Here is a 22,807-nt window from a genome sequence, read left to right as displayed (position 1 = left end):
AATCCGCGCCGCTCCTGCGAATGTTGTGAAGAGGCTTGAGAAAGGTTTGTTATAAAGCTTTTTTTAAATTAAGTTTAATAGATTTTTGTATCGATTTCTTGCAGTTTGAGTCAACATAAACAAGTTGTTATATTTTTACAAGCGATGTCACGTGCCTGAACTGCTACTCTATTTAACATGCAGCGCTTTGAGTAACGTCATCAACGAAAACAAGCGAGTAACAGGAAAGCTGCGGCGCTGGACCCTCATATTTAAACACAATTTACACCTCAGTCGTATATAATCCGGAATAATGAGAACATTTAGTCTAAATTAAATGTATTATGTTTAATGTGTAGTTTTAAAACTCCACGCAAGTTTTCAATGATAGTGGTTTACATTGTAGCTACTCTGAGTTTTCAGTTAAGCACTGAATTCCTGTCAGCCTATTGACTTACTGAGGTGAAGCTGGTTTTATGTTTGCACATTTGGACATTAACCTTAATATAATTTCAGAAAAGTATTCTTTGCTAATAATAAATAGTGGAATCATATAAAACTATCATAGTACAACTTTGTTCACAGTCAATTAACTAGTGCTAATCTTGTTTTAAGTAATATTTACATGCTATACAAGACCAAACATTCAAAGTAGTGCATCACAAGTTCTTACTGTTCTAAAATGAACGAATATGTGAACATAAAACAAACTTTACCTCAGTAAAATACTTTGCTTTTGTTGCTGATGTCCAACAAGGTGTTTTTATTCTTTTTAAAGGACTTTCAATTACTTGTCATTTAGACCTTTGAAGAACATTTATCGGTAAACAATGCCTGGGATTGCCCTCAATTAATGACATTTATTCGCTTCTTTAAAAGTCCACGCACTGTGAATATAATAAAATAATATCACACATTAAGTGGAACAATAATACATACTTAATAGTTTTACTTAATAAAAGTTTTTGTCAGTATCTGAGTTAGATATAGTCTCAGAAGAGTCATTCAGGTTTCTAATTTGTAAATCAAATACAATTTTTCTTATTATTCATTTAAAAGCAATACATTAGAAAGCTTAAAGTTTATCCAAATCTTTAAAAATATACATAATAATTACATTTTCATATTATGTTCCTTAAAAAGTAACTACATTTAGTTACTATATTACGTCTTGTAAATGACAATATTGTGAGCTGTATCACTTTACAAAGTAGTTTTCAGTTGTGGTATGCTATTAATAAAATATCTTTAGAGCTTATTATTACTATCAGAGCTATCTATCGCAAACAACGCAATGCATTCTGGGTGTTTAGGACAAGTGAGCCTGATTCCCATTCATCTCTATTGATTTTTGTATCGTATGTACACTCATCAGTAGGCCAACGCTGAATCTGCACGCGCAGAATTCCGCAGATTTTTAGCCCATCATTAATTCTGTTAATATAATTTAGTAAATGTGTAAATCTGAATTTATTCAGTTTTTATTCAGTAATTTTTTGCTTTTTATTTCATATTTTAAGGTTTTAGTTATGATACTCCGCTGGATGCTCCCAAATTCCGCAGAAATCCGCAGATTTTTACCAAAATTCTCAGCAGAATTAGCAAAAAACGTCTGCAGATTACATCTGGCCCTGCTCATCAGCAATAAACCCTAAGTGCTCACATTTAGGCATGGCGATAACGTTTCAAGGTATACCGCAATTTGGAAAAGTCGAGGTTTTAAAACCATCACAATTTTCTGCAATACCGTTCCTAAGAGTAAGAGTAAGATTTTTTTAGCGTTGTCAAAATTAGTGCGTTAACGCATACGATTAATTTTAAATAATTAACGCGTTAAAAAAAATTACCGCAATTAAAGCAGTTGCAGGTTTTTTTTTACTTCCTGTTGTGGTGGACGTGTGTTCAACATGCAATAAATGTGGATAAGACCAAGGAAGCACTTTTTGAAGGCAAGTTCCAGTGTAAAACAATTAGTCGCATCACCAGGCTCTCCAAAGTTTCATGCAATTTCGAGTGTTTCATTTTTAACTTTAGACTTCTGTTGTAAGTTGATAACGCATGGCGAACAGAAAGAAAATCATTTCGCATGCGAAATCCGCATTTCGTGACTCGGTGTTCCTTTAAGGTAATAAAATCACTGCTTAGGCTACACGGTAGAATTTTAATAAGAGTATAATCTTAATCATATTGAAATCGGAGTATTGGTGTCTTTTAACAATTATATTTTGAATTATAATTCTATTAAACAATTATATTTTGAATTTAAATAGTTTTTGTCTTGCGTTTACATTAATTTTACATTTGAATAGCCAAAATTACAATTTTCAGTATTTTAAATGTGATTAATCGCGATTAATTTTTTTTTTTAAAGGTGCGATTAATTAGTTAATTTTTTTTATTCGATTGACACCACAATTTTTTTTTTTAACTTTTTTTTTTTTTTTTTTTTTGCTGTTGTTTTTTAGGACAACAGTATCTCCAGCAGACAAGATGCCGTTTTAAATTGTTTGAATTAAAACAAATAAAGACAGCGGAAGACAATAAAATATTTAGCCTGACACTTTTACTGTTCTAAAATATTATGAATGTTTCTCGAAATGAAATATACTGTGTTACAAAGGGAAATAAGTTTTAGTTTTTTACCCAGACGTTTAAAAAGAATATATTTTAGAGCAGTGATCACAATACCGCGAAACCGTGATATTTTTTATCCAAAGGTTATCATACCGTCAGAATCGTATACAATTAGGGGTGTCACGATTTCGATTTTTAATCGAAATCAATTGAAATTTATGCTCAATTTCGATTATCGAATCAAAAAATAGAATCATCGATGCTGCCACGCCCCCATGTCAAGTTAGCTTGGCTTGCCAAGCGGGAAAAAAACAGGCTTGTTGAAGTGCTTGTTGAACTGCAGAAGCAGGAGACCTGTCGACAGAACTTAAACCCTCTCCTCTTTCAATGAAGTCGCCGGTGTGTAAGCATTTTGAACGTTCGTGTTGTCGACAAAAAACCCAGTTTTGCAAGCTCTGCTATGTACGTATTATGTACGGTTCGTCCGATACACAACACCGGCATCGCGATCGTCCGCCTGCCCCCGTTGCAAATCCGCTCGCGAAAAGTTTACACTTAGGCCCTGTTTACACTGTCTTTGTTTTTAAATTTTTTTAATTTTAGAACGACAACGATTTGACATCCACAGTGGCGTGTAGCATTTCTGAGCAGCCCTCCTTCCTCTCTACCTCTGAAAATGCACATCACGTGACCACACAGACACAGACACACACAGCCATGCGCTCGAGACAGCAGGTCCAGGCAGTCAGAGGACTGCTTCAATCTTTCACTCACTTGTACTTAGTCATTTTAGCGAACACCTCAGATACTGTTGGCTGGTTCCTGTTGGTTGTGCCTCTTTTTTACCGACGCCATTATAACGGCACAGATCGCTGCCTATTCACGAGTCCCGCAGAAAAAAGTGATTGACGGGTGGTAATTATGTGTGTATCTTGCCTTTATTCATTTACTGTATGATTTGTTTATGGGTAAAACAAAGACCATGCAGGTCAGGTAGTTTAAACGGTAGGCTACAAATAATTAATTGGTCATTAATTGATTTATTATTCATAATCGAAAATCGAATCGTGACTTTAGAATCGAAAATGTAATCGAATCGAGGATTTGGAGGATCGTGACACCCTTAACAACAATATACTACAAATAATGAAGAAAATGGAGACAAAATGTATTGAGGTGAAGCTGCTTTTATATTCGCACATTTGGACTTCAACCTTCCTAATTTAACTTCAGTAAAGTGTTCTTTGCAAATTATAAATGGCGAAATCATGTTAGCTGCTAAAGACTATCAAAGTACAACATTGTTCTCGGTCCGTTATAACTAGTGCTAATGTTGTTTCGCAGTCGTATTTACCTGCTATATAAGACCAAACATTCAAAGTAGTGCTTCACAAGTTCTCACTGTTCTAAAATGAATGAAGGTGTGAATATAAATCCAACATTACTTCAATGCAGAATGTTATGGATTGCTTATTATTATTATTAGCCTCTATTCTGAGTGTTTGTGAGGTGTTTTCTAAAAGAAATAACTGTAAAACGGTCGTTTTCCGGTTGTGATTTGCATCTGTTTACATTGAGCGCCCACAAACATGGCCAACCACTACTTGCTGTGACCGAGACGTTCCTGAGCTCTTGAATTCTTTTAATTAGGATTTCTGCATTTTCATGTAGTTAAATATTTAAGTTTGATATGTAAAAAGTAGTCCGGGTGCTCCGGTTTCCCCCACAGTCCAAAGACATGCGGTAGTGGTGAACTGGGTAGGCTAAACCGTCCATAGTGTATGAGTGTGTGCGGATGTTTCTCAGAGATGGGTCTGCTGCGTGAAAACGCCCTGGATAAGTTGGCGGTTCATTCCACTGTGGCGACCCCAGATTAATAAAGGTCAATGTAAAATGTAGTTAATTTATTATTTTTAATTTGTTGTGATAGTACTTTTATTTTGTAGTTCGAATGATTTATGACTATTACCGCCGCCTTTGTGTGATTACAGCTATGGAAATTCAATGAGAACAATGAAAATGATTAATTAAAGCTTCTAACTGTACATGTACAGTTCACCTGAAGTGTAAACATAAGTCATACATCCCTAGATATCAATGTCTTCTGTTACATGGCTTAAATTGGTAGAGCTAGTTTTCAACGTTGTTGTTTTTTCTCACTCTAACAGGTGATAGAAGACTATTAATGACTGACTGAAACACCGGAAACCTGCTGAAGCGACTGGGCGAGTATAAAGATGGCGTTTATTAAAGAGGAGAGCGAAGACATCAGGATTGTAGAAGTGTTCACACTGAAACATGAAGATCCTGAGGAAGAAACAGGTTGGTTTTCGGAGCTCATCCGTATTTATGCTAGCAGACTTTGTAGCTGCCTGTCGCTCTGGGTGGTGAAGGTTTGTGTAGGTTTACAGCACGGAGAATACAACCAGCCTCTGCAGGAGCTGAGAGAGGATCACGTGAGCTCTTCTGGTGCTCCTATTGGCTGTCGCTCAAGAAACTTGCTCTGCGTTTGCTCAACTTTGTTGCGTCCCCAACGATTTCTGTCGCTTGTGTAGATGTAGGTCGCCGGAAGTCGCTCACTTTTTGTTGAAATGAACGGTCGCTTTGCCTCTGAGAGTCTCTTGTAGTGTGAATGAGGCTTAATGCTGATATTTCTGCTGTGCTGGATATGGAGAATAACAGGTTGTTTGTTGCAAAATGAACATTGATTGATGCTTAATAGTAGTAATGCCATCATACACACATAATTAAAGTGTAAAAGGTTCTACATATTCTAAAGGTGCTCTAGTGACAGTCGCTAGAGGCTATGGTCTTTAGCCTCCTTGGTAGAGCAACGGACCATACGCAAGGTCGCTGGTGCGATCCCAGCTTGGAGGAGGTTGGGTGACGTAGGACTGGCGGGGTTACAATTAAATAAGGAAAAACCTAAAAAAATCAAAAAGATTTAGTCCTTAATAGGTTGCAAAATCCGTCAGTAAACAGTCTGGAAATAATAGGGATGTAACGGTATCAAAATTTCACGATATGGTAATACCTCGGTATGAATGACACGGCACGGTATTTATTGAATCATTTTAAGGAAAAACAAAACTATTTAAGAGACTCAAAAAAAAAAGTGCTAGAATGTTCAGGTTACCTCTACACTGAACAGATCAATGACATTCAAACAGGAACTTAAATTATTCAAATTTAATAACAAAAAATATTAAACCATGTAAAAAAAAAAAAAACACCCCTCGAAAGGACAAGCCATGTGTGAGATAGAGGTCTCTTGGTGGTTCAAGTCAATGTCTCCATCGATCTGAGCAGTGTGCTTTTTTCTGCTGTCCCCTTGACTAAAAGAATCCCCGTCATGTTAGTCGTATTCCCCGACTTGTATTTCAGCACAGTCTGGCAGTGCCTGCATACCCTTTTTTTCTTTTCTTCTTTCTTGTTTCTTTTCAGAGAGAAACTGAAATGCTTCCACACCCGATTTAAAACCCGATTTAGGTTTGACAATTTTTAGCTCTTTCTCTTTGCCGCTACTAGCAGCACCCTCCATTTCTGCATTACTGGATCAGTAGCGACAACAGTCCGCAAAGGATGATGGTCACGCCTGGACTGATGAAAACTGTAGTTTCTGCTACCTCCCATTCGCTCCATTCGCCTGAGCAAACTTTTCACCAAAAGACCTATAATTTTACTGAGTCACAACCACGGTAATATTGAAAGAAATTGCTATTGCGGTATGACGGTATTTACAATATTGTTACATCCCTAGGAAATACATATTATACAGTTCAAGGACGAAGAGTAGAGACGGTCGCCTTTCGGCGTTTAACAGAAAACTCAAAATGACCAAATGCCTAGGAAATAATCTCCTTTTTCGTATGAAACGACTTTTATTGTTTGTAAACCGAGATATGACGACAGCTGAGCAGAGTTGCGTGTAAGGCGTTCCTGTATTCTAATTCCATTTTGGGGGAACGCAATGTGATGAATTACATTTTAAATGTGTACATAATTTGATTACAGTTACTAAAGGCAATGTATTTGTGTTACCTATGTTACAATTATAGTTTTAAGATGAAAAAATGCTTCTTTTAAATCACGTTTTCTGCTGCAACATCAGTTAATGAGCATGCGCTTTTGAATAGCTGGAGAGCGCGAGCTGAAAGGGTTGCTGTTGAGAGCGGTTGCTTCTTCAAGTGGAAATACAGACATTGAGCGTAAAAACAGGAATATTGCTATGAAATGCTGTCTATGTCCAGCCTCTAAAGAACCTAAAGACTGCTTTTAACTCGACTAGCAACTTTTTCAAACATTTGAACAGAAAGCATTCTATAACAACTAGGGTTGGGTGTCGTTTGGGGTTATTTCGATACCGGTGCTAAATCGCTACTTTTAAAACGATACCGGTGCCTGAACTGATACTTTTAGGCCACAAAATTATGGTGGATGACTCCAGAAAAATCTTTTATTTAACAAAATCTTTAAGAAAATAATTTTAATAAAACAATATAATTAAAATTTTAAAGTAAACATCAATTCATATTTTATTTATTTGAATTACTTTAAAACATTTCCTTTGATCATTTGTTGGTTAGCATGAATTTAAGATTTGCATTATGAAATGACGTTAGCTTACTACTAACCTGTGGAAAGGCTGTCATCAAAATACCGTACTCCTTTTTTCTAGGGTTGGGGCTTGCGACTATGTTTACATGGTTATCAGTAATCTAATGATTTACCTTGATCTGAAAACTTACGAGTTGAATATGACTTACATAAGCGTGACTGAAAACTACATTTGATCAATGTCTTGCATCTGATCTTTGGTACTTGCTGACTGTAAATTCAAGACTGCATTTCCAAACGTAAAACTATTGTACACTAGATTTCTGATTAATAATGGTCTCTGCATAGCCGAGGACTTCCTATATTAACAGTGTTAAAATCGCAATTACCCGTGTCAATTTGGGCGTCAACCTCTGACGAATTCGAGGAACTAAGCTAATGCACGCAGCATTGTCACTTATAAACGCAGACCAACTTCAAAAGAACAGGTACCACGTGTCCCTATAATAGACTTTATTGGCTTTCTTGTGGAAAATCAGCCACCTTTACGAGGGAAATTATCATATCTGAGGGAAGCAGCAACCTTTTATTCATTGCTGGACAAGGCAATCAAAAAGCAACTGTTAACTGTAGGGTCACGTTAGCGGGATTGAAAACAGGAACAAAAACAGGTGTAGGATCCAAGTGCAGATTTTAATAAAGGATCGTGCAGCAAACAGAAAAACAAGACGTCCAAACTGCAAAGTAACAAATAAACAACAAAACAAGAAACTACGACAAGTATCAGGATTAGGAACAAGGAAATAACAAACTCGATATACAAGACTTACTAGGAATGCAGACAAGATAGACAAACGACGCAGTGACGAACAGTGGGTAAATGGTTGTATAAATAGTCCAGGAAATCAACAGGAAACAGGAACAGCTGTGAATGGCCAATCAGTGTAAGTGAACCGGGTGTAATGCATGTGGGATGTATGGACTTGTAGTTTTTGGGCGCTGTAGTTCACTCTCAGAGTTTGTTGAACTACAGCGCCCTCAGGTGGTTATTGACAGTCATGCTACTGCTGAAATGGACAATGCCCAAACACTGACAGATCCTTCTGAACAATCTTGGAGGAGATCACATCTGCAAGAGCCCTTGGTACAGAACAATAGAAGCTGTTGGCTCGCTGAGAGAAATAACTGCACCCAGATTCTTGTTCATTGTGAACCTTGAGCTCAAAGTGCTCGCATTGTTGGATCCACCAAATAAGCTTCTGCAGAGGGGGGACACTGAACTTTGGAAAGGTCTAGGCATTGTGACAAGTGTGAAAATGTGAATCCAGTAACTTTTTTGTGATGAGGGATTTACACAAGTGTGGAAGAAAGCCAAGGCTGCTGCCAATGTGCTGTCGATAACCACAACCTCAAAGCGAAGACACATGGGGTACAAGAATATGAGCAATTACTTGGCTGAAGAAATGACAGGTCAAAGTGAGGGTGATGTGTATGTATATATGTGTGTATGTAGAATATTTTGTGTAGACTGGTCAGTTTAAATACAAATATGCCGAACTCACCAGAATGTCTGCCTCTCGCAAGTATGGGAAGTTGGTAACCCACATGGCTCGCAGAATCCCATGGCTGAAATCTCCAAACCGGTTATCCATTGTCTTTGACAGCAGGTCTATGGCATGGTCTTTGGACTTATCTAGGGTGTAGTCATCACATGGCTTTAGGCTGACACCCTTATTCTGGTTTGTTTCCAGCACTGTCTTTAGTTTAGGCTCAGGTCTTCAATCCATGACCCCAAAGCAAAGACTCGTAGGGGACAAGAATATGGGCGATTACTTGGTGGAAAACTGCTTTAGACTGGTCAGTTTTAATACAAATATGTCGAATTCATCAGCTTTATTGTCTTCCCCTGGCAAGTATGGGAAGTTGGTAACCCACATGGCACGCAGAATCCCATGGCTGATATTTCCAAACCGGTTTTCCATTGTCTTTGACAGCAGGTCTATGGCGTGGTCTTTCGACTTATCTAGGGTGTAGTCGTCACATGGCTTTAGGCTTACATGCTCATTCTAGTCTGTTTCCAGCACTGTCTTTAGTTTAGGCTCAGGTCTTCAATCCACGACCCCAAAGCAAAGACATGTAGGGGACAAGAATATGGGCGATTACTTGGTGGAAAACTGCTTTAGACGGGTCAGTTTTAATACAAATATGCCGAATTCACCAGCTTTACTGTCTTCCCCTGGCAAGTATGGGAAGTTGGTAACCCACATGGCACGCAGAATCCCATGGCTGATATTTCCAAACCGGTTTTCCATTGTCTTTGACAGCAGGTCTATGGCGTGGTCTTTCGACTTATCTCGGGTGTAGTCGTCACATTGCTTTAGGCTTACATGCTCATTCTAGTCTGTTTCCAGCACTGTCTTTAGTTTAGGCTCAGGTCTTCAATTAACAACCTCAAAGCAAAGACACGTAGGAGGCAGAAATATGGGCGATTACTTGGTGGAAAACTGCTTTAGACTGGTCAGTTTAAATACAAATGTTTCAGACTCACCAGCATTACTGTCTGCCTCTGGCAAGTTTGGGAAGTTGGTAATCCACATGGCTCGCAGAATCCCATGGCTGATATCTCCAAACCGGTTTCCCATTGTCTTTGACAGCAGGTCTATGGCGTGGTCTATAGACTTATTTAGGGTGTAGTCGTCACATGGCTTTAGGCTGACACCCCTATTCTGGTTTGTTTCCAGCACTGTCTTCAGTTTAGGCTCAGGTCTTCAATCCATGACCTTAAAGCAAAGACATGTAGGGGACAAGAATATGGGCGATTACTTGGTGGAAAACTGCTCTAGATTGGTCAGTTTTAATACAAATATGCCGAATTCACCAGCTTTACTGTCTTCCCTTGGCAAGTATGGGAAGTTAGTAACCCACATGGCTTGCAGAATCCCATGGCTGATATTTCCAAACCGGTTTTCCATTGTCTTTGACAGCAGGTCTATGGCGTGGTCTTTCTACTTATCTAGGGTGTAGTCGTCACATGGCTTTAGGCTTACATGCTCATTCTAGTCTGTTTCCAGCACTGTCTTTAGTTTAGGCTCAGGTCTTCAATTAACAACCTCAAAGCAAAGACATGTAGGAGGCAGAAATATGGGCGATTACTTGGTGGAAAACTGCTTTAGACTGGTCAGTTTAAATACAAATATGTGGGACTCACCAGCATTACTGTCTGCCTCTGGCAACTATGGGAAGTTGGTAATCCACATGGCATTCAGAATTCCATGGCTGATATCTCCAACCCGGTTTCCCATTGTCTTTGACAGCAGGTCTATGGCGTGCTCTTTGGACTTATTTAGGGTGGAGTCATCACATGGCTTTAAGCTGACTCCCTCATTTTGGTTTGTTCCCAGCTACTTTAGGTGACTGTGTCTTAAGGGATTACTAAATTACTACAAATAATTAACTTTTTTATGAATTCATGTACGATTTATAACTTCTTACCTGTATCAGCTTACTATACCTGCTCTAGGTCGAGTATAAGTCCCTTGTAGCCTCTCAAATTTTTTTGAATGGCTCACAGAATATGTGAAACCTACCACGTTCCTTCTATTCTCCTCGAAGATTTTTCTCAACTGTGCCCTGGTTCACAGAGCTCTTGTGATAAAAAGAATACAGGCTGTTAAGCATATGGTCCACTTTCATGGCAAGACTGTTTTGGGATATGGGAATACAATATGCCAGTTTGGACTGAATATCCGAGACCTCTTGTTGGCCTCAAGACCTCAGGATTGGTTTTTCTGTTGCTGTGGTCGGTGAGGTTGATATCCATGCTGGAAATGGTGTTTGCTTGTGTCCGCCAAAGTAGATCCAACAGAGGCAATCGACAAACTTAAAGATTCCAAATAGGAATTCAGCAGTGCAGTGAGTTCGGCAGTAATGTATTTTTTCTTGATCTATCCAACTCGCTGATGAGTTTGTCAGTTGTTAGTGTGGTTGAAACGTCATATGCGATGTCTCTATCAGGATCAAGATGACAAACCTTGGTCTGAAAGTTGTGTTTACTCCCCACTAGAGTTCCTTTGCTCATTGAAACAGGGTGATTGATCCAAAATACACTGTTGAAAATTAACAAATTGAAAAATATATATATTTTATATACAAAAACCAATGAAAACTGCTGACACCACACATTCCTCTACTGCATAATCAAACTGATTGTAGCGTCCTGGTTAAAAGATGATTAAGTCTTTAACTGATTGTTCACGATTCATTTATTGGTCACATTCCATTACACAACATTGCATCATGAATCACCGTAAGAACTAGAGAGAATTCTTAAACGAATTAAATCAAGTTACCTTATTTTCCCTTAAACCAGGAGCTAAAACTCATAAACAGGGAATCCGTAAATTAGCCATATACTTGTGCCTTTTTGCCATGTTTCACCTAGCATTTCATGCCTGGCGAGCTTTGCTTTACGTAGATTGGTACATTTGTCATATAAGCAGTTGGCTTTGCAATCTCGGTATCATAATTAAAGTCCCCAACGATAACTTAATTCATTCAGCAAAATCAAACCATATACAAAATAAAACAAAGTGAAGTTTAATATGTTAAACTAATTTAGAGAAGAGTACGCGCTCATGATTGACCCAGCTGGCTCGTATTAGCTAATCACGATCCTCCAATCAAAGGATCCTAAGTTCCTATATATATCCTTTTTTCTCTCTACAACTATCTTTGTCTTAAAGAAAACTCCCCTCCTCCCACCTTTACCCAGAACAGACAGCATGGTGGCCCAGCAACCAGCAAGAATTCCAATGGCTCTGGCTCCTTGCTGGAACATCTGGCGTTTCTGCTTGGAGCTGGTGCTTTCTTCCTGTTTCCCGGGTTCCCCGGTTTCAAATACGGCGTACATTATGGACCAAATACACCTAAGTCTCTTACCAGACGTCTCACTCTCGGGAAGTTCACCTTGGCCTTAGCTGCAGGGGAGTTTTGAGATCATCCTGAGCTCAATCTCCCCTCGCCCCCCACAAAGAGAGAGAGCCCTGGACTCGAGGATCCCTTGAGCTCAGGGCTCTCTCCCGGGACAGCATGCAAAACACGCTATTGTAAATCATGAGTTCAGTGTGAACTCTTGAAACAACAAAAAATCGAAATCATAAACAATAGTGTGACGCATTTCACGGTTCATTACACTGGTGGTCAGTTTATCCATGTGAACGTGAAGAGCTAAAAATAAGACATTCTTAGTTTACAGATAACCCATCTTGTTGGCTTTGATATCTAAAGCAGGCATGTTCAGACTCGTTCCTGGAGGGCTGATGTCCTGCAAGGTTTAGTTCCAACCCCAATCAGACACACCTGAGCTAGCTAATCAAGCTCTTACTAGCCATTCTAGAAACATCCTTGCAGGTGTGTTGAAGCTAAAATCTGCAGGACGCCGGCCCTCCAGGACCGAGTTGGGACACCCCTGGTCTAAATGATATTATGTTGATCTTCAAGTCGGTTGCTTTGTGCATTTAAACTGTGGCTACCTTTTTTCCTTCAGGTCTGATGGAGCTGAAAGAAGAGACTCAAGAGCTTAATGAAATGGAGGAAGTAGATTCGCAACATGATTTAAGGACTGACGAAGAATCCACAGAAGGAGTTCAGGAGACCGAATCTAATTTCAAGTGCTGTCACTGCGGGAAGTGTTTCAGCAATGAACAAAACCTTGAAATCCACATGAGGAATCAGAATGGAGAGAAGCCTTTTATCTGCAAAAAGTGCGGAATGGGTTTTTCCCAAAACCGAAAGCTTCACGTTCACATGAGAATTCACACGGGAGAGAAACGCTTTCCCTGCCCGCAATGTGGAAAGTGTTTCACTGTAAAATACAGCCTCCGAGTGCACATGAGAGTCCACACTGGAGAAAACCCTTACACTTGTCCTGAGTGTGGAAAAGGCTTTAAACAGAAAAACAGCTTTAATTACCACATGAGAACTCACAAAGGTTAGAGATCTTTCACCTGTCAATGCTCTGTATAAAACACCCCTGCAAAAAAAAAGTGTTATACGTGAAAATGTATAAAACGTTAAACCTATTATCAGTGTTGAAAATTTAGATAGCTAAGCTATTAGTTACTCTACTTAAAATGTAGTTTAGCTACACTAAAACTTAAACCCTGGGAAATGTAGCAAGCTAAGCTAAAAGCTACATGGCAAATGTAGCTTAGCTACATCTAAGCATCTGTTTTTAAATCGAAGCAACTTCAATCTAAGTCAGTCCTGTCTTGGTGATCAATAACAATGCAATCGAAACCTGCGGATAATTGTTAAGTTCAGTTATTTAGGGCAATTAATATGCTGTACCAAAAAAAAGCAAATTACACTAGACAGCAAAAACTAAAAATTCACGAAATCCAGGAAACAGATGTTGCACATTTAAAATACTATAGTAATGTATAGTAAAGCGACATGCATAGGAAAGTGTATTATAGTATACAACTCTGTTGATGTATTCTACTACATTGTATATTATTATCATGAACTAATAGTAATTAACATAGTACACCTTAGCTTTTACTACATTAAAAAATAAACTGTAGAAAACTTAGCACAATATAGGGTTATATATAGGGTTACATTTACTATCTTACTATAGTTGTTGTATTGCAACTAACAAAAATACCACAGCAAATTAATTCAAGTAATTTTCTATCCGCTTGTTAAGTGTGACGTCACGCGAAGGGGCTTCCGGGTCCAAGCGATCTTTGAAACTGAACGGGAAGACTCTTCAAATGGTAATAATAAACGCTTACAAAGTGATGTAATGCTTTCGAAAATCATGATCTCAATATATATATATATCCATGCCTAATATCCAATGGCCAAAAAGTGATTCATTTTTTATAAACTTAAAATTTTGGTGTTTAGTAAGTCCAGAGACGGACGTGTACCCTATGATTTTATATTAAATTAACTTTAATGTGTAATAGGACTAAAAAGTGGCCATAAACGAATATTTTCTCAATTCAAATGAGCGGCTTGAACCTGGAAACAGTATTCCACACGTCACCAATGCGTCACGACTTAGGCGGATAGTATTGTTCAAAAACTCTATAGTATTTTTAAATACTGTATTTACGTTAAATTACTATAGTATTTTTTTCATGTAAGTGCACTTGGGCACATTTGCAGAACAAACAGCGATTAAATTTAAATGGCCATGCTTTAGAAATAGTTCCTCTACAGTCATCTTTCAATCACGCAATTTTCTCAAGTCAGCCCAATGATTGATTGGCGACGTCACCGACTAGAGCAAGAGGTGGCAGTAACGTACCAAAAGGTTTGTTGTCGACCACCGTAAAACACGAAGAAGAAATCAACATTCTCGCCATCATATAGATTTACTTTCATCGGCCTCACAGCTCAGTGAATGGCGTCACCTAATGATCCACGTTCGTTAGATGTAGCTTGTGTGGACGATACTGCGCTACTTGTTCATAATAATAGCTTCGCTACTGAAAAGCTATTTGATTTGAAAGTAGCGGTGCCACCATCACCAGCCTGAACTGTTGATACAAATCAGAATGGATCCATGCATTCATGTTGTTGACGCCAAATTCTGACCCTACCGTCCAAATGTCGCAAGCAGAAATCGAGACTTATTAGACCAGACGTTTTAAGCTAGTTAAGTAGTTAAGCTAGTACAGTCACTACTTGTTGTCGCTACTGCCCAACACTGGCTATAATGCAAAAATCACTTTTGCAAAGGGTTGTGTGGCAACAGTCTTTGATTATAACCATTTTCTAATGGTAAAAACCTAATATTTCATTTTTTTTTATAATCACACATCATAAAAACAATCTACAAAAACACTTTGTACGATTGACATTCTCTCTTTGCACATGTCTTGGCTAAAGCCCCGCCTATTAGGACGATCTCTCCCTCATTAGCATAAGACGTTAGTCTTGTTTTTGAATCAGCCACTACGCTGACACACAGGCATTTGTAGCTCCGCCCTCTTTTCTAAAATATGTCTGGGAGCACAATCTCATTTGAATTTAAAGCGACAGTCTCCAAAATGTGACAATTAGCCACAAGTAGCGTGGCGGTAGAGTCGCTAGTTTCAAAATCAAATAGCTTTACAGTAGATACAAGCTATTACTATAAACAAGTAGCGTAGTAGCATCCACACAAGCTACGTTTAACGAACGTGGATCATTAGGTGTCGCCAGCACCATTCACGGAGCTGTGAGGCCATTAAAAAGTCCAAAACCGCCTACTACTCAGCAGGGACAGCATTTGAATTTAAACGTACCACTCGGCCATTAGAAAACTACGTTCTATACAGTATGATGTGAAAAGTATGAATGGAATTCGGACGTACTACATCCGCCATTTTGTCATGGTCACATGACCTACCTGCGTCAGTTGCTTCACTTCCATCCATGAATTCTCTCGCGGGGCATCATGGGATAGCGCAGCTTGCATGTGATGCACACTTCAAAATCTCGCCGGAAGTAGTAAGTCATCCGGGTACTCCTCAAATACTGATTTTCGAATTCGGACATACTACTTGGCTCGCATACTGATTTTAGCATACTGTATAGTATGGAAGTATGCGGTTCAGACGCAACCAAAATTATGGCGAGAATGGCGATTTCTTCTTCTTCATCTTTTACGGTGGTCGACAACAAACGTTTTGGTGCGTTACTGCCACCTCTCGCTCCGCTCCGTGATGTCGCCAATCAAACATTGCGCTGACATGAGAAACTTGCTTGATTAAAAGATGACTGTAGAAGAATTATTCCCGACGCAGGACTATTTATTCAGTGTTTGTTTTGCAAATGTGCATTAGTAAACTTACCTGAAAAAATACTATAGTAATTTATTGAAAATACAGATATTAAAATATTTAAAATACTATAAGGGCTTTTGAACAAGACTATAGGGAACTACATGAATTAATTTGCAGTGGTATATTTGTGAAAGCAAAGAGTTATAAAAAGTTATTTCTGGAATATTTGTGGAATATTCTGGAATATCTTCACATACATGCTCTAGGGGACCATTATAAACATTATTGGGTGTAAAGACTCTCATTTCAGGTGATTTACGTTTTCACGTATAACACTTATGAAGAAAAGCTGAACTGTAAAAGACACTTTTTAGTATAATACTGTATGATTCAGTTTATATTTATATTAGTTTATCCAATCCTAAAGAAGCTGTTTACACCTGGTCACTTCATGCTTTTTTTCTGGTTGGATAGTGGTCTGATGGTGAAAAGTACAGGTGTAAATACAATCTGAAACACATTCAAGACGGATAAGTAAAGCCACTTCAGGAGGTGCTCTGGGACATATTCCAGATGAATCTGGACAGGTCTAAATGCATCTGGTTGCTAAAACAACATATGTAAATAACTCCTTCCAAAATTACAAAAAATAAAATAAAATAAAAAAAAATGAACAGGAATGTGTTATTATGGCCCATATTACAAAGTCAGATCTAAGACCGCTAATGCAACACAACAGTTGATATTTAGATATTTTTTTCAGTTTTTTCATTTCATTCTATTTTTGACCATTCATTAGTTGTTAAATTAATATAAATGGCAACATTAATTGCAGAAACCCAGCACGCAGGGCCGGCCCGTGGCATAGGAATTATAGGCAAATGCTAAGGGCGCCGTACATCCAGGCGGCGCCAGAAATGGGGGAGGAAAAAAAATGTGTAACTTCCGCTATTCTTAAAACTAGCACATATTACGACTTCAGAAAAGAATAAGACCACTTTTATTCAAATGCATAGCAAAGCTTACTAAGTAGTAGTAGTAGTAGTAGTCATACCTGTGATCCGAATGTTGGCAGGTATGGTAGTAATAATAATAATATAGTCGCTACTTGCCTAAGACACGCCCCATTCAGAATAATTAAGGGCCGTGCACATCGAGATATTTTTATTGCTTGCGTTTTCCGTCAACGTTTAACGCCTCGTGATTGTGCACACCAATGCGCAAAACGGCAGGTGCAAAAAAAGTCATTTAAAAAAAAAACAACGCCTAATGCTTGTTTTTTGTTTTGACGTGCTGCGTCAAAACATTCTCCACCAATCCTATTGGCACTTTTGTTCACGTGCACGCAGCTGCTGAAGTTACAGTAAACGGCACTTGGAGGCGCTCAAGCGCAAAACTGTCAATGTGAGCGCACATTGAAGAAGAGTCTTCTTCTTCTGTGTTACAAGCGGGTTGTCAGAAGTTGTGTAGCACCATCTAACGTCATACTCTTCTGCTCGACGCCAGTGAAAATCGCTTGGGTTTGAATCCGGAAAAACGGCTTAAAATGCTGACGATATACGCAAACGAAAAGCGTCCTGGTGTGTACGAGCCTTTAGGCTGTAATAACTTTCCCCAAACCCTTTTCCCTAACTTTCTGAATGAAATGGCTACTTTACTGCATCCAATCAGCTCGCAGTAGTAAAAACTTACTTTACCTGGTCATTTTGTTTATGAGTCAACAAGGTCAACATGTCCTTTTCGACAGTTTGGGACATTTTGACATGAAAGACAGAGGTAATGTTACGATAAATATTATTATTTTGCCCTATCTGAACGATATTGATAACTGCCTTTTACAACTAGCATGACACATTTGGCAGCCTTCCCGTTTTTGCCTGCTATCATTTCGTTTAAGTATTTTCCTGTATTTCCCCCCGTATGTTTAATCTTTATATGAAAAGTAAAAGTACCGTCAACCTAAAACCGATCTCAAATGTGATGTAATTGCAAGAGCTGTTCAAGAGAATTGTGCTTGTGCTTTATTTTGGCTTGAAAGCACGTTAAAATGAATCGAAAAACATCTACATTTACTTTCTTTCCATCAAAGCTGTGCGTTTATCATCGCAATCTCAGATGTGCTGCTGAGGTTTCTCAGTCCCACCGTTGCAAATCCTTCTTTCTAAGTATTTTGAATGTGCAATTGCTTTATTTAAAGAAAAGAATGTCCAAGACAAATCTGTTTAGGTTCTTATGAGTATTATATGTCACTACCAGTAGAATTTATTGTGATGTGATGGGGCCCCACTTTAAATCCTGCCTGGGGCGCCACTTTAAATCCTGCCCAGGGCGCCAAATTGGTTAGGGCCTGTCCTGCCTCTCTGTAGAAAAAAAGATGTACATTTTTTGAAAAATATACAATTCATTTAATAAGAAAAACTTGTTTTGGGGAGAGTAGATTATACACAAATGAATGTAAACCCTTCACATTTTTGAATGACCAGATATAAAAGAAAGTGACGTGTTAAAAACAAGGCATTCTGAGATTACAGCACCTCTTTAAAACAGCTGAGTGCTTATTAGATCCAACACATAACATGTTTAAACTTTCAGACTTAAAGGTTTTGCGTTTAAACTGGGGCTGACTTTTTTTCTCTCTCTTCAGGTCTGAAAATTGTAGAAACAGATTCAGTCGAAGTGGACATCTAAAAGTCGTCTTGAGAGTTTCCACTGGAGAGAAGCCTTACATCTGGCAGAAGTGCGGAAGGCAGCAAACCTTCAAGTTCAAAAGAGAAACGTTTTGCCTGCCGACAATGTGGAAAGTAAAAACTCCCTCTAGTACTACATGAGAAATCTCAAACGTTAAAGATCTTTCAGCTGCCAACAGTGTGGAAAAAGGGTCCCGACAAAACAAAATACAACACAAGTGTGGTGAGTGTCACACGTGGAAACTAACTAAAGGAGATTACATTAGTTTTCATGGGTAACACTGGTGTTGTTTTGAAAAGTGCTGAAAGTGAAGGAGTCAGGAAGGTGGAGGTTAATACTCGTATGCAAAGATGACCAATCTCTCAGCTGAAATTTATGAAGGGATTCTGGAAAGTATCCGAGCAATACATCGTTTTGAGTCCTACCTTCAGACTGTGGAATTATAAATGTGTAATATCTGGGAATATAAACTGACAAAGTTATACAGAGTATGTGTGTTCAGGCTTCCTAGTTGTAGACAGTAATATTTACCATTTGGCAGGGTCCCAAAGTAATGCAAATGCTAATTTCAAGGACGCTGTGCCTTAGGCCCCATTTACACCGGCAGTTAAATGTGACCCAATTCTGATTTTTGGGTTATATGTGACACAGATCGGATCTGGTCTCTGACCGTGTAAACAAGAAGAAAAAAAAACATTCGGATATTCAGAGATCTGTTTCAGGCCTTCTTCATATGTGGAACAGGCAAAAAACAGGCAAATCGGATTTATTAAGGCATTCCGTTTTGTACATCATTAAACTTGCGACAGTGTGGTACTTCTCCGTGGTTTAACGATGTAGTAATGATGTAATGAAGGAAGAGCATGTGTGGAGACGCCAACGCAGTAAACAACAACAGAGGAAACATGGAGGAGGATAGTGGTCAGTGGTCGACAGCAGAAGTTACCTGCCTTCTTGCCCTGTGGGGAGATGAGTAAGCGAAGGACTCCATTTATAAACCATAGGTACAAGCTGCGATGACGGCCCTTTCCCTCCTCCTCCGCCTCAAAATCATTTTAAAGTTCGGCGAACTTCATATTTCGCAGAGCTAAAAGCAAGACAATTTCTTCCATTGTGGCTAGTGTGGTGCGGATGCTAGAACCCACCTTTACGCATACACGATGTCGTAAATTGTATGGCAAGTGTAAACGCGTGAATCGAATATGGGTCACAATTAAAAGAACGTGTAAACGGACAGGCAACGATATCAAACATAGGCAGCAAATCGGAATTGGTCATCAAGACCTGACAGTGTAAACAGGCCTTTGTGTCTATGAAGTTTGGGGCAATACTGGTACCGTATTGATACCGTTATACTGATGAGTTCAGGTCTGGGGAAGTCTGTCACCGGGCTGACTCTCCTGTACTTCATTTGCATGCTTTAAGATTTGTGTCCACCTCTATCTATCACATCCCGCTAAAATGTGTAAAATACAGAGCAACACTGCACTATATAGCGTTCTCGATGACTGTAGTGGTGAGTTTTCAATAAAAATCCTGCTTCGAGAAACCAGAGAGTCTCCTAGTCGTCACTTCTGAGTTTACAAGAAGATCCTGAAGAGGACTACTTTCTGATGGAAAATCAGGTATGGCATCAAAGGAGTTCAAAGAATAAACCAACTTAAAGCTTGGTGAGGCGATGATAACTCTGTTTACAACAGAGGGTCTTACAACTGTTATAAAAACTGTTAAAGCCAGGACACACCAAGCCCATGCCAAACAACTAGGAACAGACGAACAAAAATTAGTAGAGTCTGGTCCTACCTGGACCAAAAAGCTGCCCGTGAACACCTCAAATGGACGACAGCCAACTGAAATGAGAAGGAGCCGGTAAGACTGTTTTGAAGGGTCTGACGGGTACAGACAAAGCGTAAAAAAGCAGGGTTTGTAGTAATTGTCACTCACCATAGAGGCATTCGCTCCTGCAAATATGTCTGATGATCTAATAATCCATATCGTTTGCAAAACTTTGTGGATTGTAGCGAAATTACACTTCGTGCTCCTTCCACTACGCCACACTCGCGATTTGATTCGTTGTAAAGTAACCAGTCAGAGCGCTCTCTGCTGATTCTACAGGCTGAATTGGGCCAACAAGCTTCATGACATGTGGATGTCATGATTAGTTCACTTTTGGGTCTTCTGGTTTTGGATCTTCTGGTTATTCATTCATCACGTGACAGCATGTAAAGAAAAAACAGCATGTAAACGAATCACTCACTGAGAGGACTCATCGTTCTCGAGTCATACAAAAGATTCGTTCAAATTGAACTCATCACTTCAACCAAACACACTAGCTTGTCCAATGCTTAACATCAACTTGATGCCTTCAGCCTGGTTTATACTTCTGCGTCAAGTGACCGGCGTAACCCACGGCGCAAGCAACGCACGTAGCTGTGCATTTATACTTCTGCGCGCTGTCTCTGTTGGTCTGCATTAACACTTCCGAAACGCTAGTTGGCAGTGAGGTGTTAATGTTCCTCTGTGTCGAGTTTCTTCGCTGCTGTTTTGCTTTTCCTGAACACTTCCGGGATGTACAAGTGGCTCAAACTCGCTCATTTTGAGGCAGGAACCGGCGGACGTGCAACAACATTAAAAATGTGTGTGAATGAACAAACTAAGAGGCTGAGCACAATGTAAAACACCTGAAATGTTGTTTTGGTCATTCTAAAACGCCTTAACCGTTTCAGTATTAGTGTTATTATATTAATAATGACCTCCAGAATCAAGAGTGTCTGTGTTCTGCTTCCTAGGCAGTACTCACACTAGGTACAGTTGCCTCAAACCGGGCCAAAGCACGCTTGTCCCCCCTCCCGTCTCCCCCGACGGCCCGCACTCACACCACAAATGGGCCTCTGCACGCTTACGTCATCGCTGCTGCGCTGTTCAGTGAGAAGCGCTCCCTCACTCAGCAGCACAGTGGAGATTTCTCTAGTTATATCGTTTCAGTCGTTTGATATGCCGTCAAATATTTCGCCAAACAGTCCTTAGGGATGCGGTGACACGCAGTCAGATATTTCGCCGAACAGATCCGCCACTTTTGGCGCTCAAAAACAATCATAATGCCCTCGTGCTGCAGGAATGAGGAGGTCTGCTGAAGGTGCGCAGCTGTCGTGAAGTGAGGGGTTTGCGTCTTTAACAAACTACGGCAGTTTGCGTTCACTGAACAGTAAGAATGAATAATAAATCCATATGAAACAACCCCTTAAAAGTCACGTTTGCTTTCAGTTTCGGGCTCAGGCGTGTTTTGCACTCACACACAAGCGTACCGCGCCAAAGCCCAAGTGAACCGCGCTCAGGCACACCTCTTCCAACCGGGCCAGGGCCGGCCAGTTAAACCATGCTTGAGCCCGATTCAGCGCACTCACACTTCTCAAACGATCCGGAAAACGGGCCTGGGCACGGTACGGATGGCATAGTGTGAGTAGGCTCTTACACATTCAAACGCCACCGCGCATTCACTGCGTGTCAGGATTTCCTTCTGAGGCTCATTTGTTAAATAAAAAAAAGATTTGCGCAGCTTCTCTTATCGCAGCAAATTACATTTTTACTGTTAATATTTGGCGCCAGATAATCAGGAAGTGATGGTTTTGTTCGCTTTGACTCGTTATATGGAAACGCTGCTTTATTCGCACGTCTTTTATGCGATAATACAGTTAAGCGCATAAGTTAATTTGCATTTTTGGTTGGAAACATAGCTAATGACGCTTACGTTTTATTTTATTTGTTCATGTTGAAAGCAAAAAAGCTGTAGCAAATACAAAACGTCTAGTTTTAAATCTTATTTATTTAGATGTGTCTACATGTCTATTGTACTTTATTGACTTAATCGATTAAGTTTTTGTTAGTCAGTGCGCATATCCACCGAAGTGTAGCCTATTTGTTAACGGCGCCTGCCACATTATTAGGTACACCTTAGTACCGGTTGCCTTCAGAAATGCCTTAGTCCTTCGTGGCACGGATTCAACAAGTCACTGGAAATATTCCTCAGAGATTTTGCTCCATATTGACATGATGGCATCACGCAGTTGCTGCAGATTTGTCGGCTGCACATCCATGATGCCAATCTCCCGTTCCACCACATCCCAAAAGTGCTCTATTGGATTGAGATCTGCTGGCTGTGTTGGCGATTTGAGTACAGTGAACTCATCGTCATGTTTAAGAAACCAGTCTGAGATGATTCACGCTTTTGG

General features: G+C 39.5%; 1 protein-coding gene across 1 annotated transcript; it reads left to right on the top strand.

Moving 5' to 3' along the window:
• si:cabz01032474.1 lies at window positions 1-20,127 on the top strand. Its single transcript, XM_009301021.4, has 4 exons — window positions 1-44; window positions 4,722-4,875; window positions 12,656-13,099; window positions 18,535-20,127. The coding sequence occupies exons 2-4, from the start codon at window positions 4,791-4,793 to the stop codon at window positions 18,576-18,578; spliced, it is 573 nt and encodes a 190-aa protein (XP_009299296.2). The 5' UTR covers window positions 1-44; window positions 4,722-4,790; the 3' UTR covers window positions 18,579-20,127.
• Window positions 20,128-22,807: the final 2,680 nt, after the last annotated feature.

Source organism: Danio rerio, chromosome 4, assembly GCF_049306965.1.
Source record: "Danio rerio strain Tuebingen ecotype United States chromosome 4, GRCz12tu, whole genome shotgun sequence".
NCBI classification, from domain to species: Eukaryota; Metazoa; Chordata; class Actinopteri; order Cypriniformes; family Danionidae; genus Danio; species Danio rerio.
Note: the sequence above shows the minus strand (reverse complement) of the source record. Positions and strands in the feature narration are given on the sequence as shown.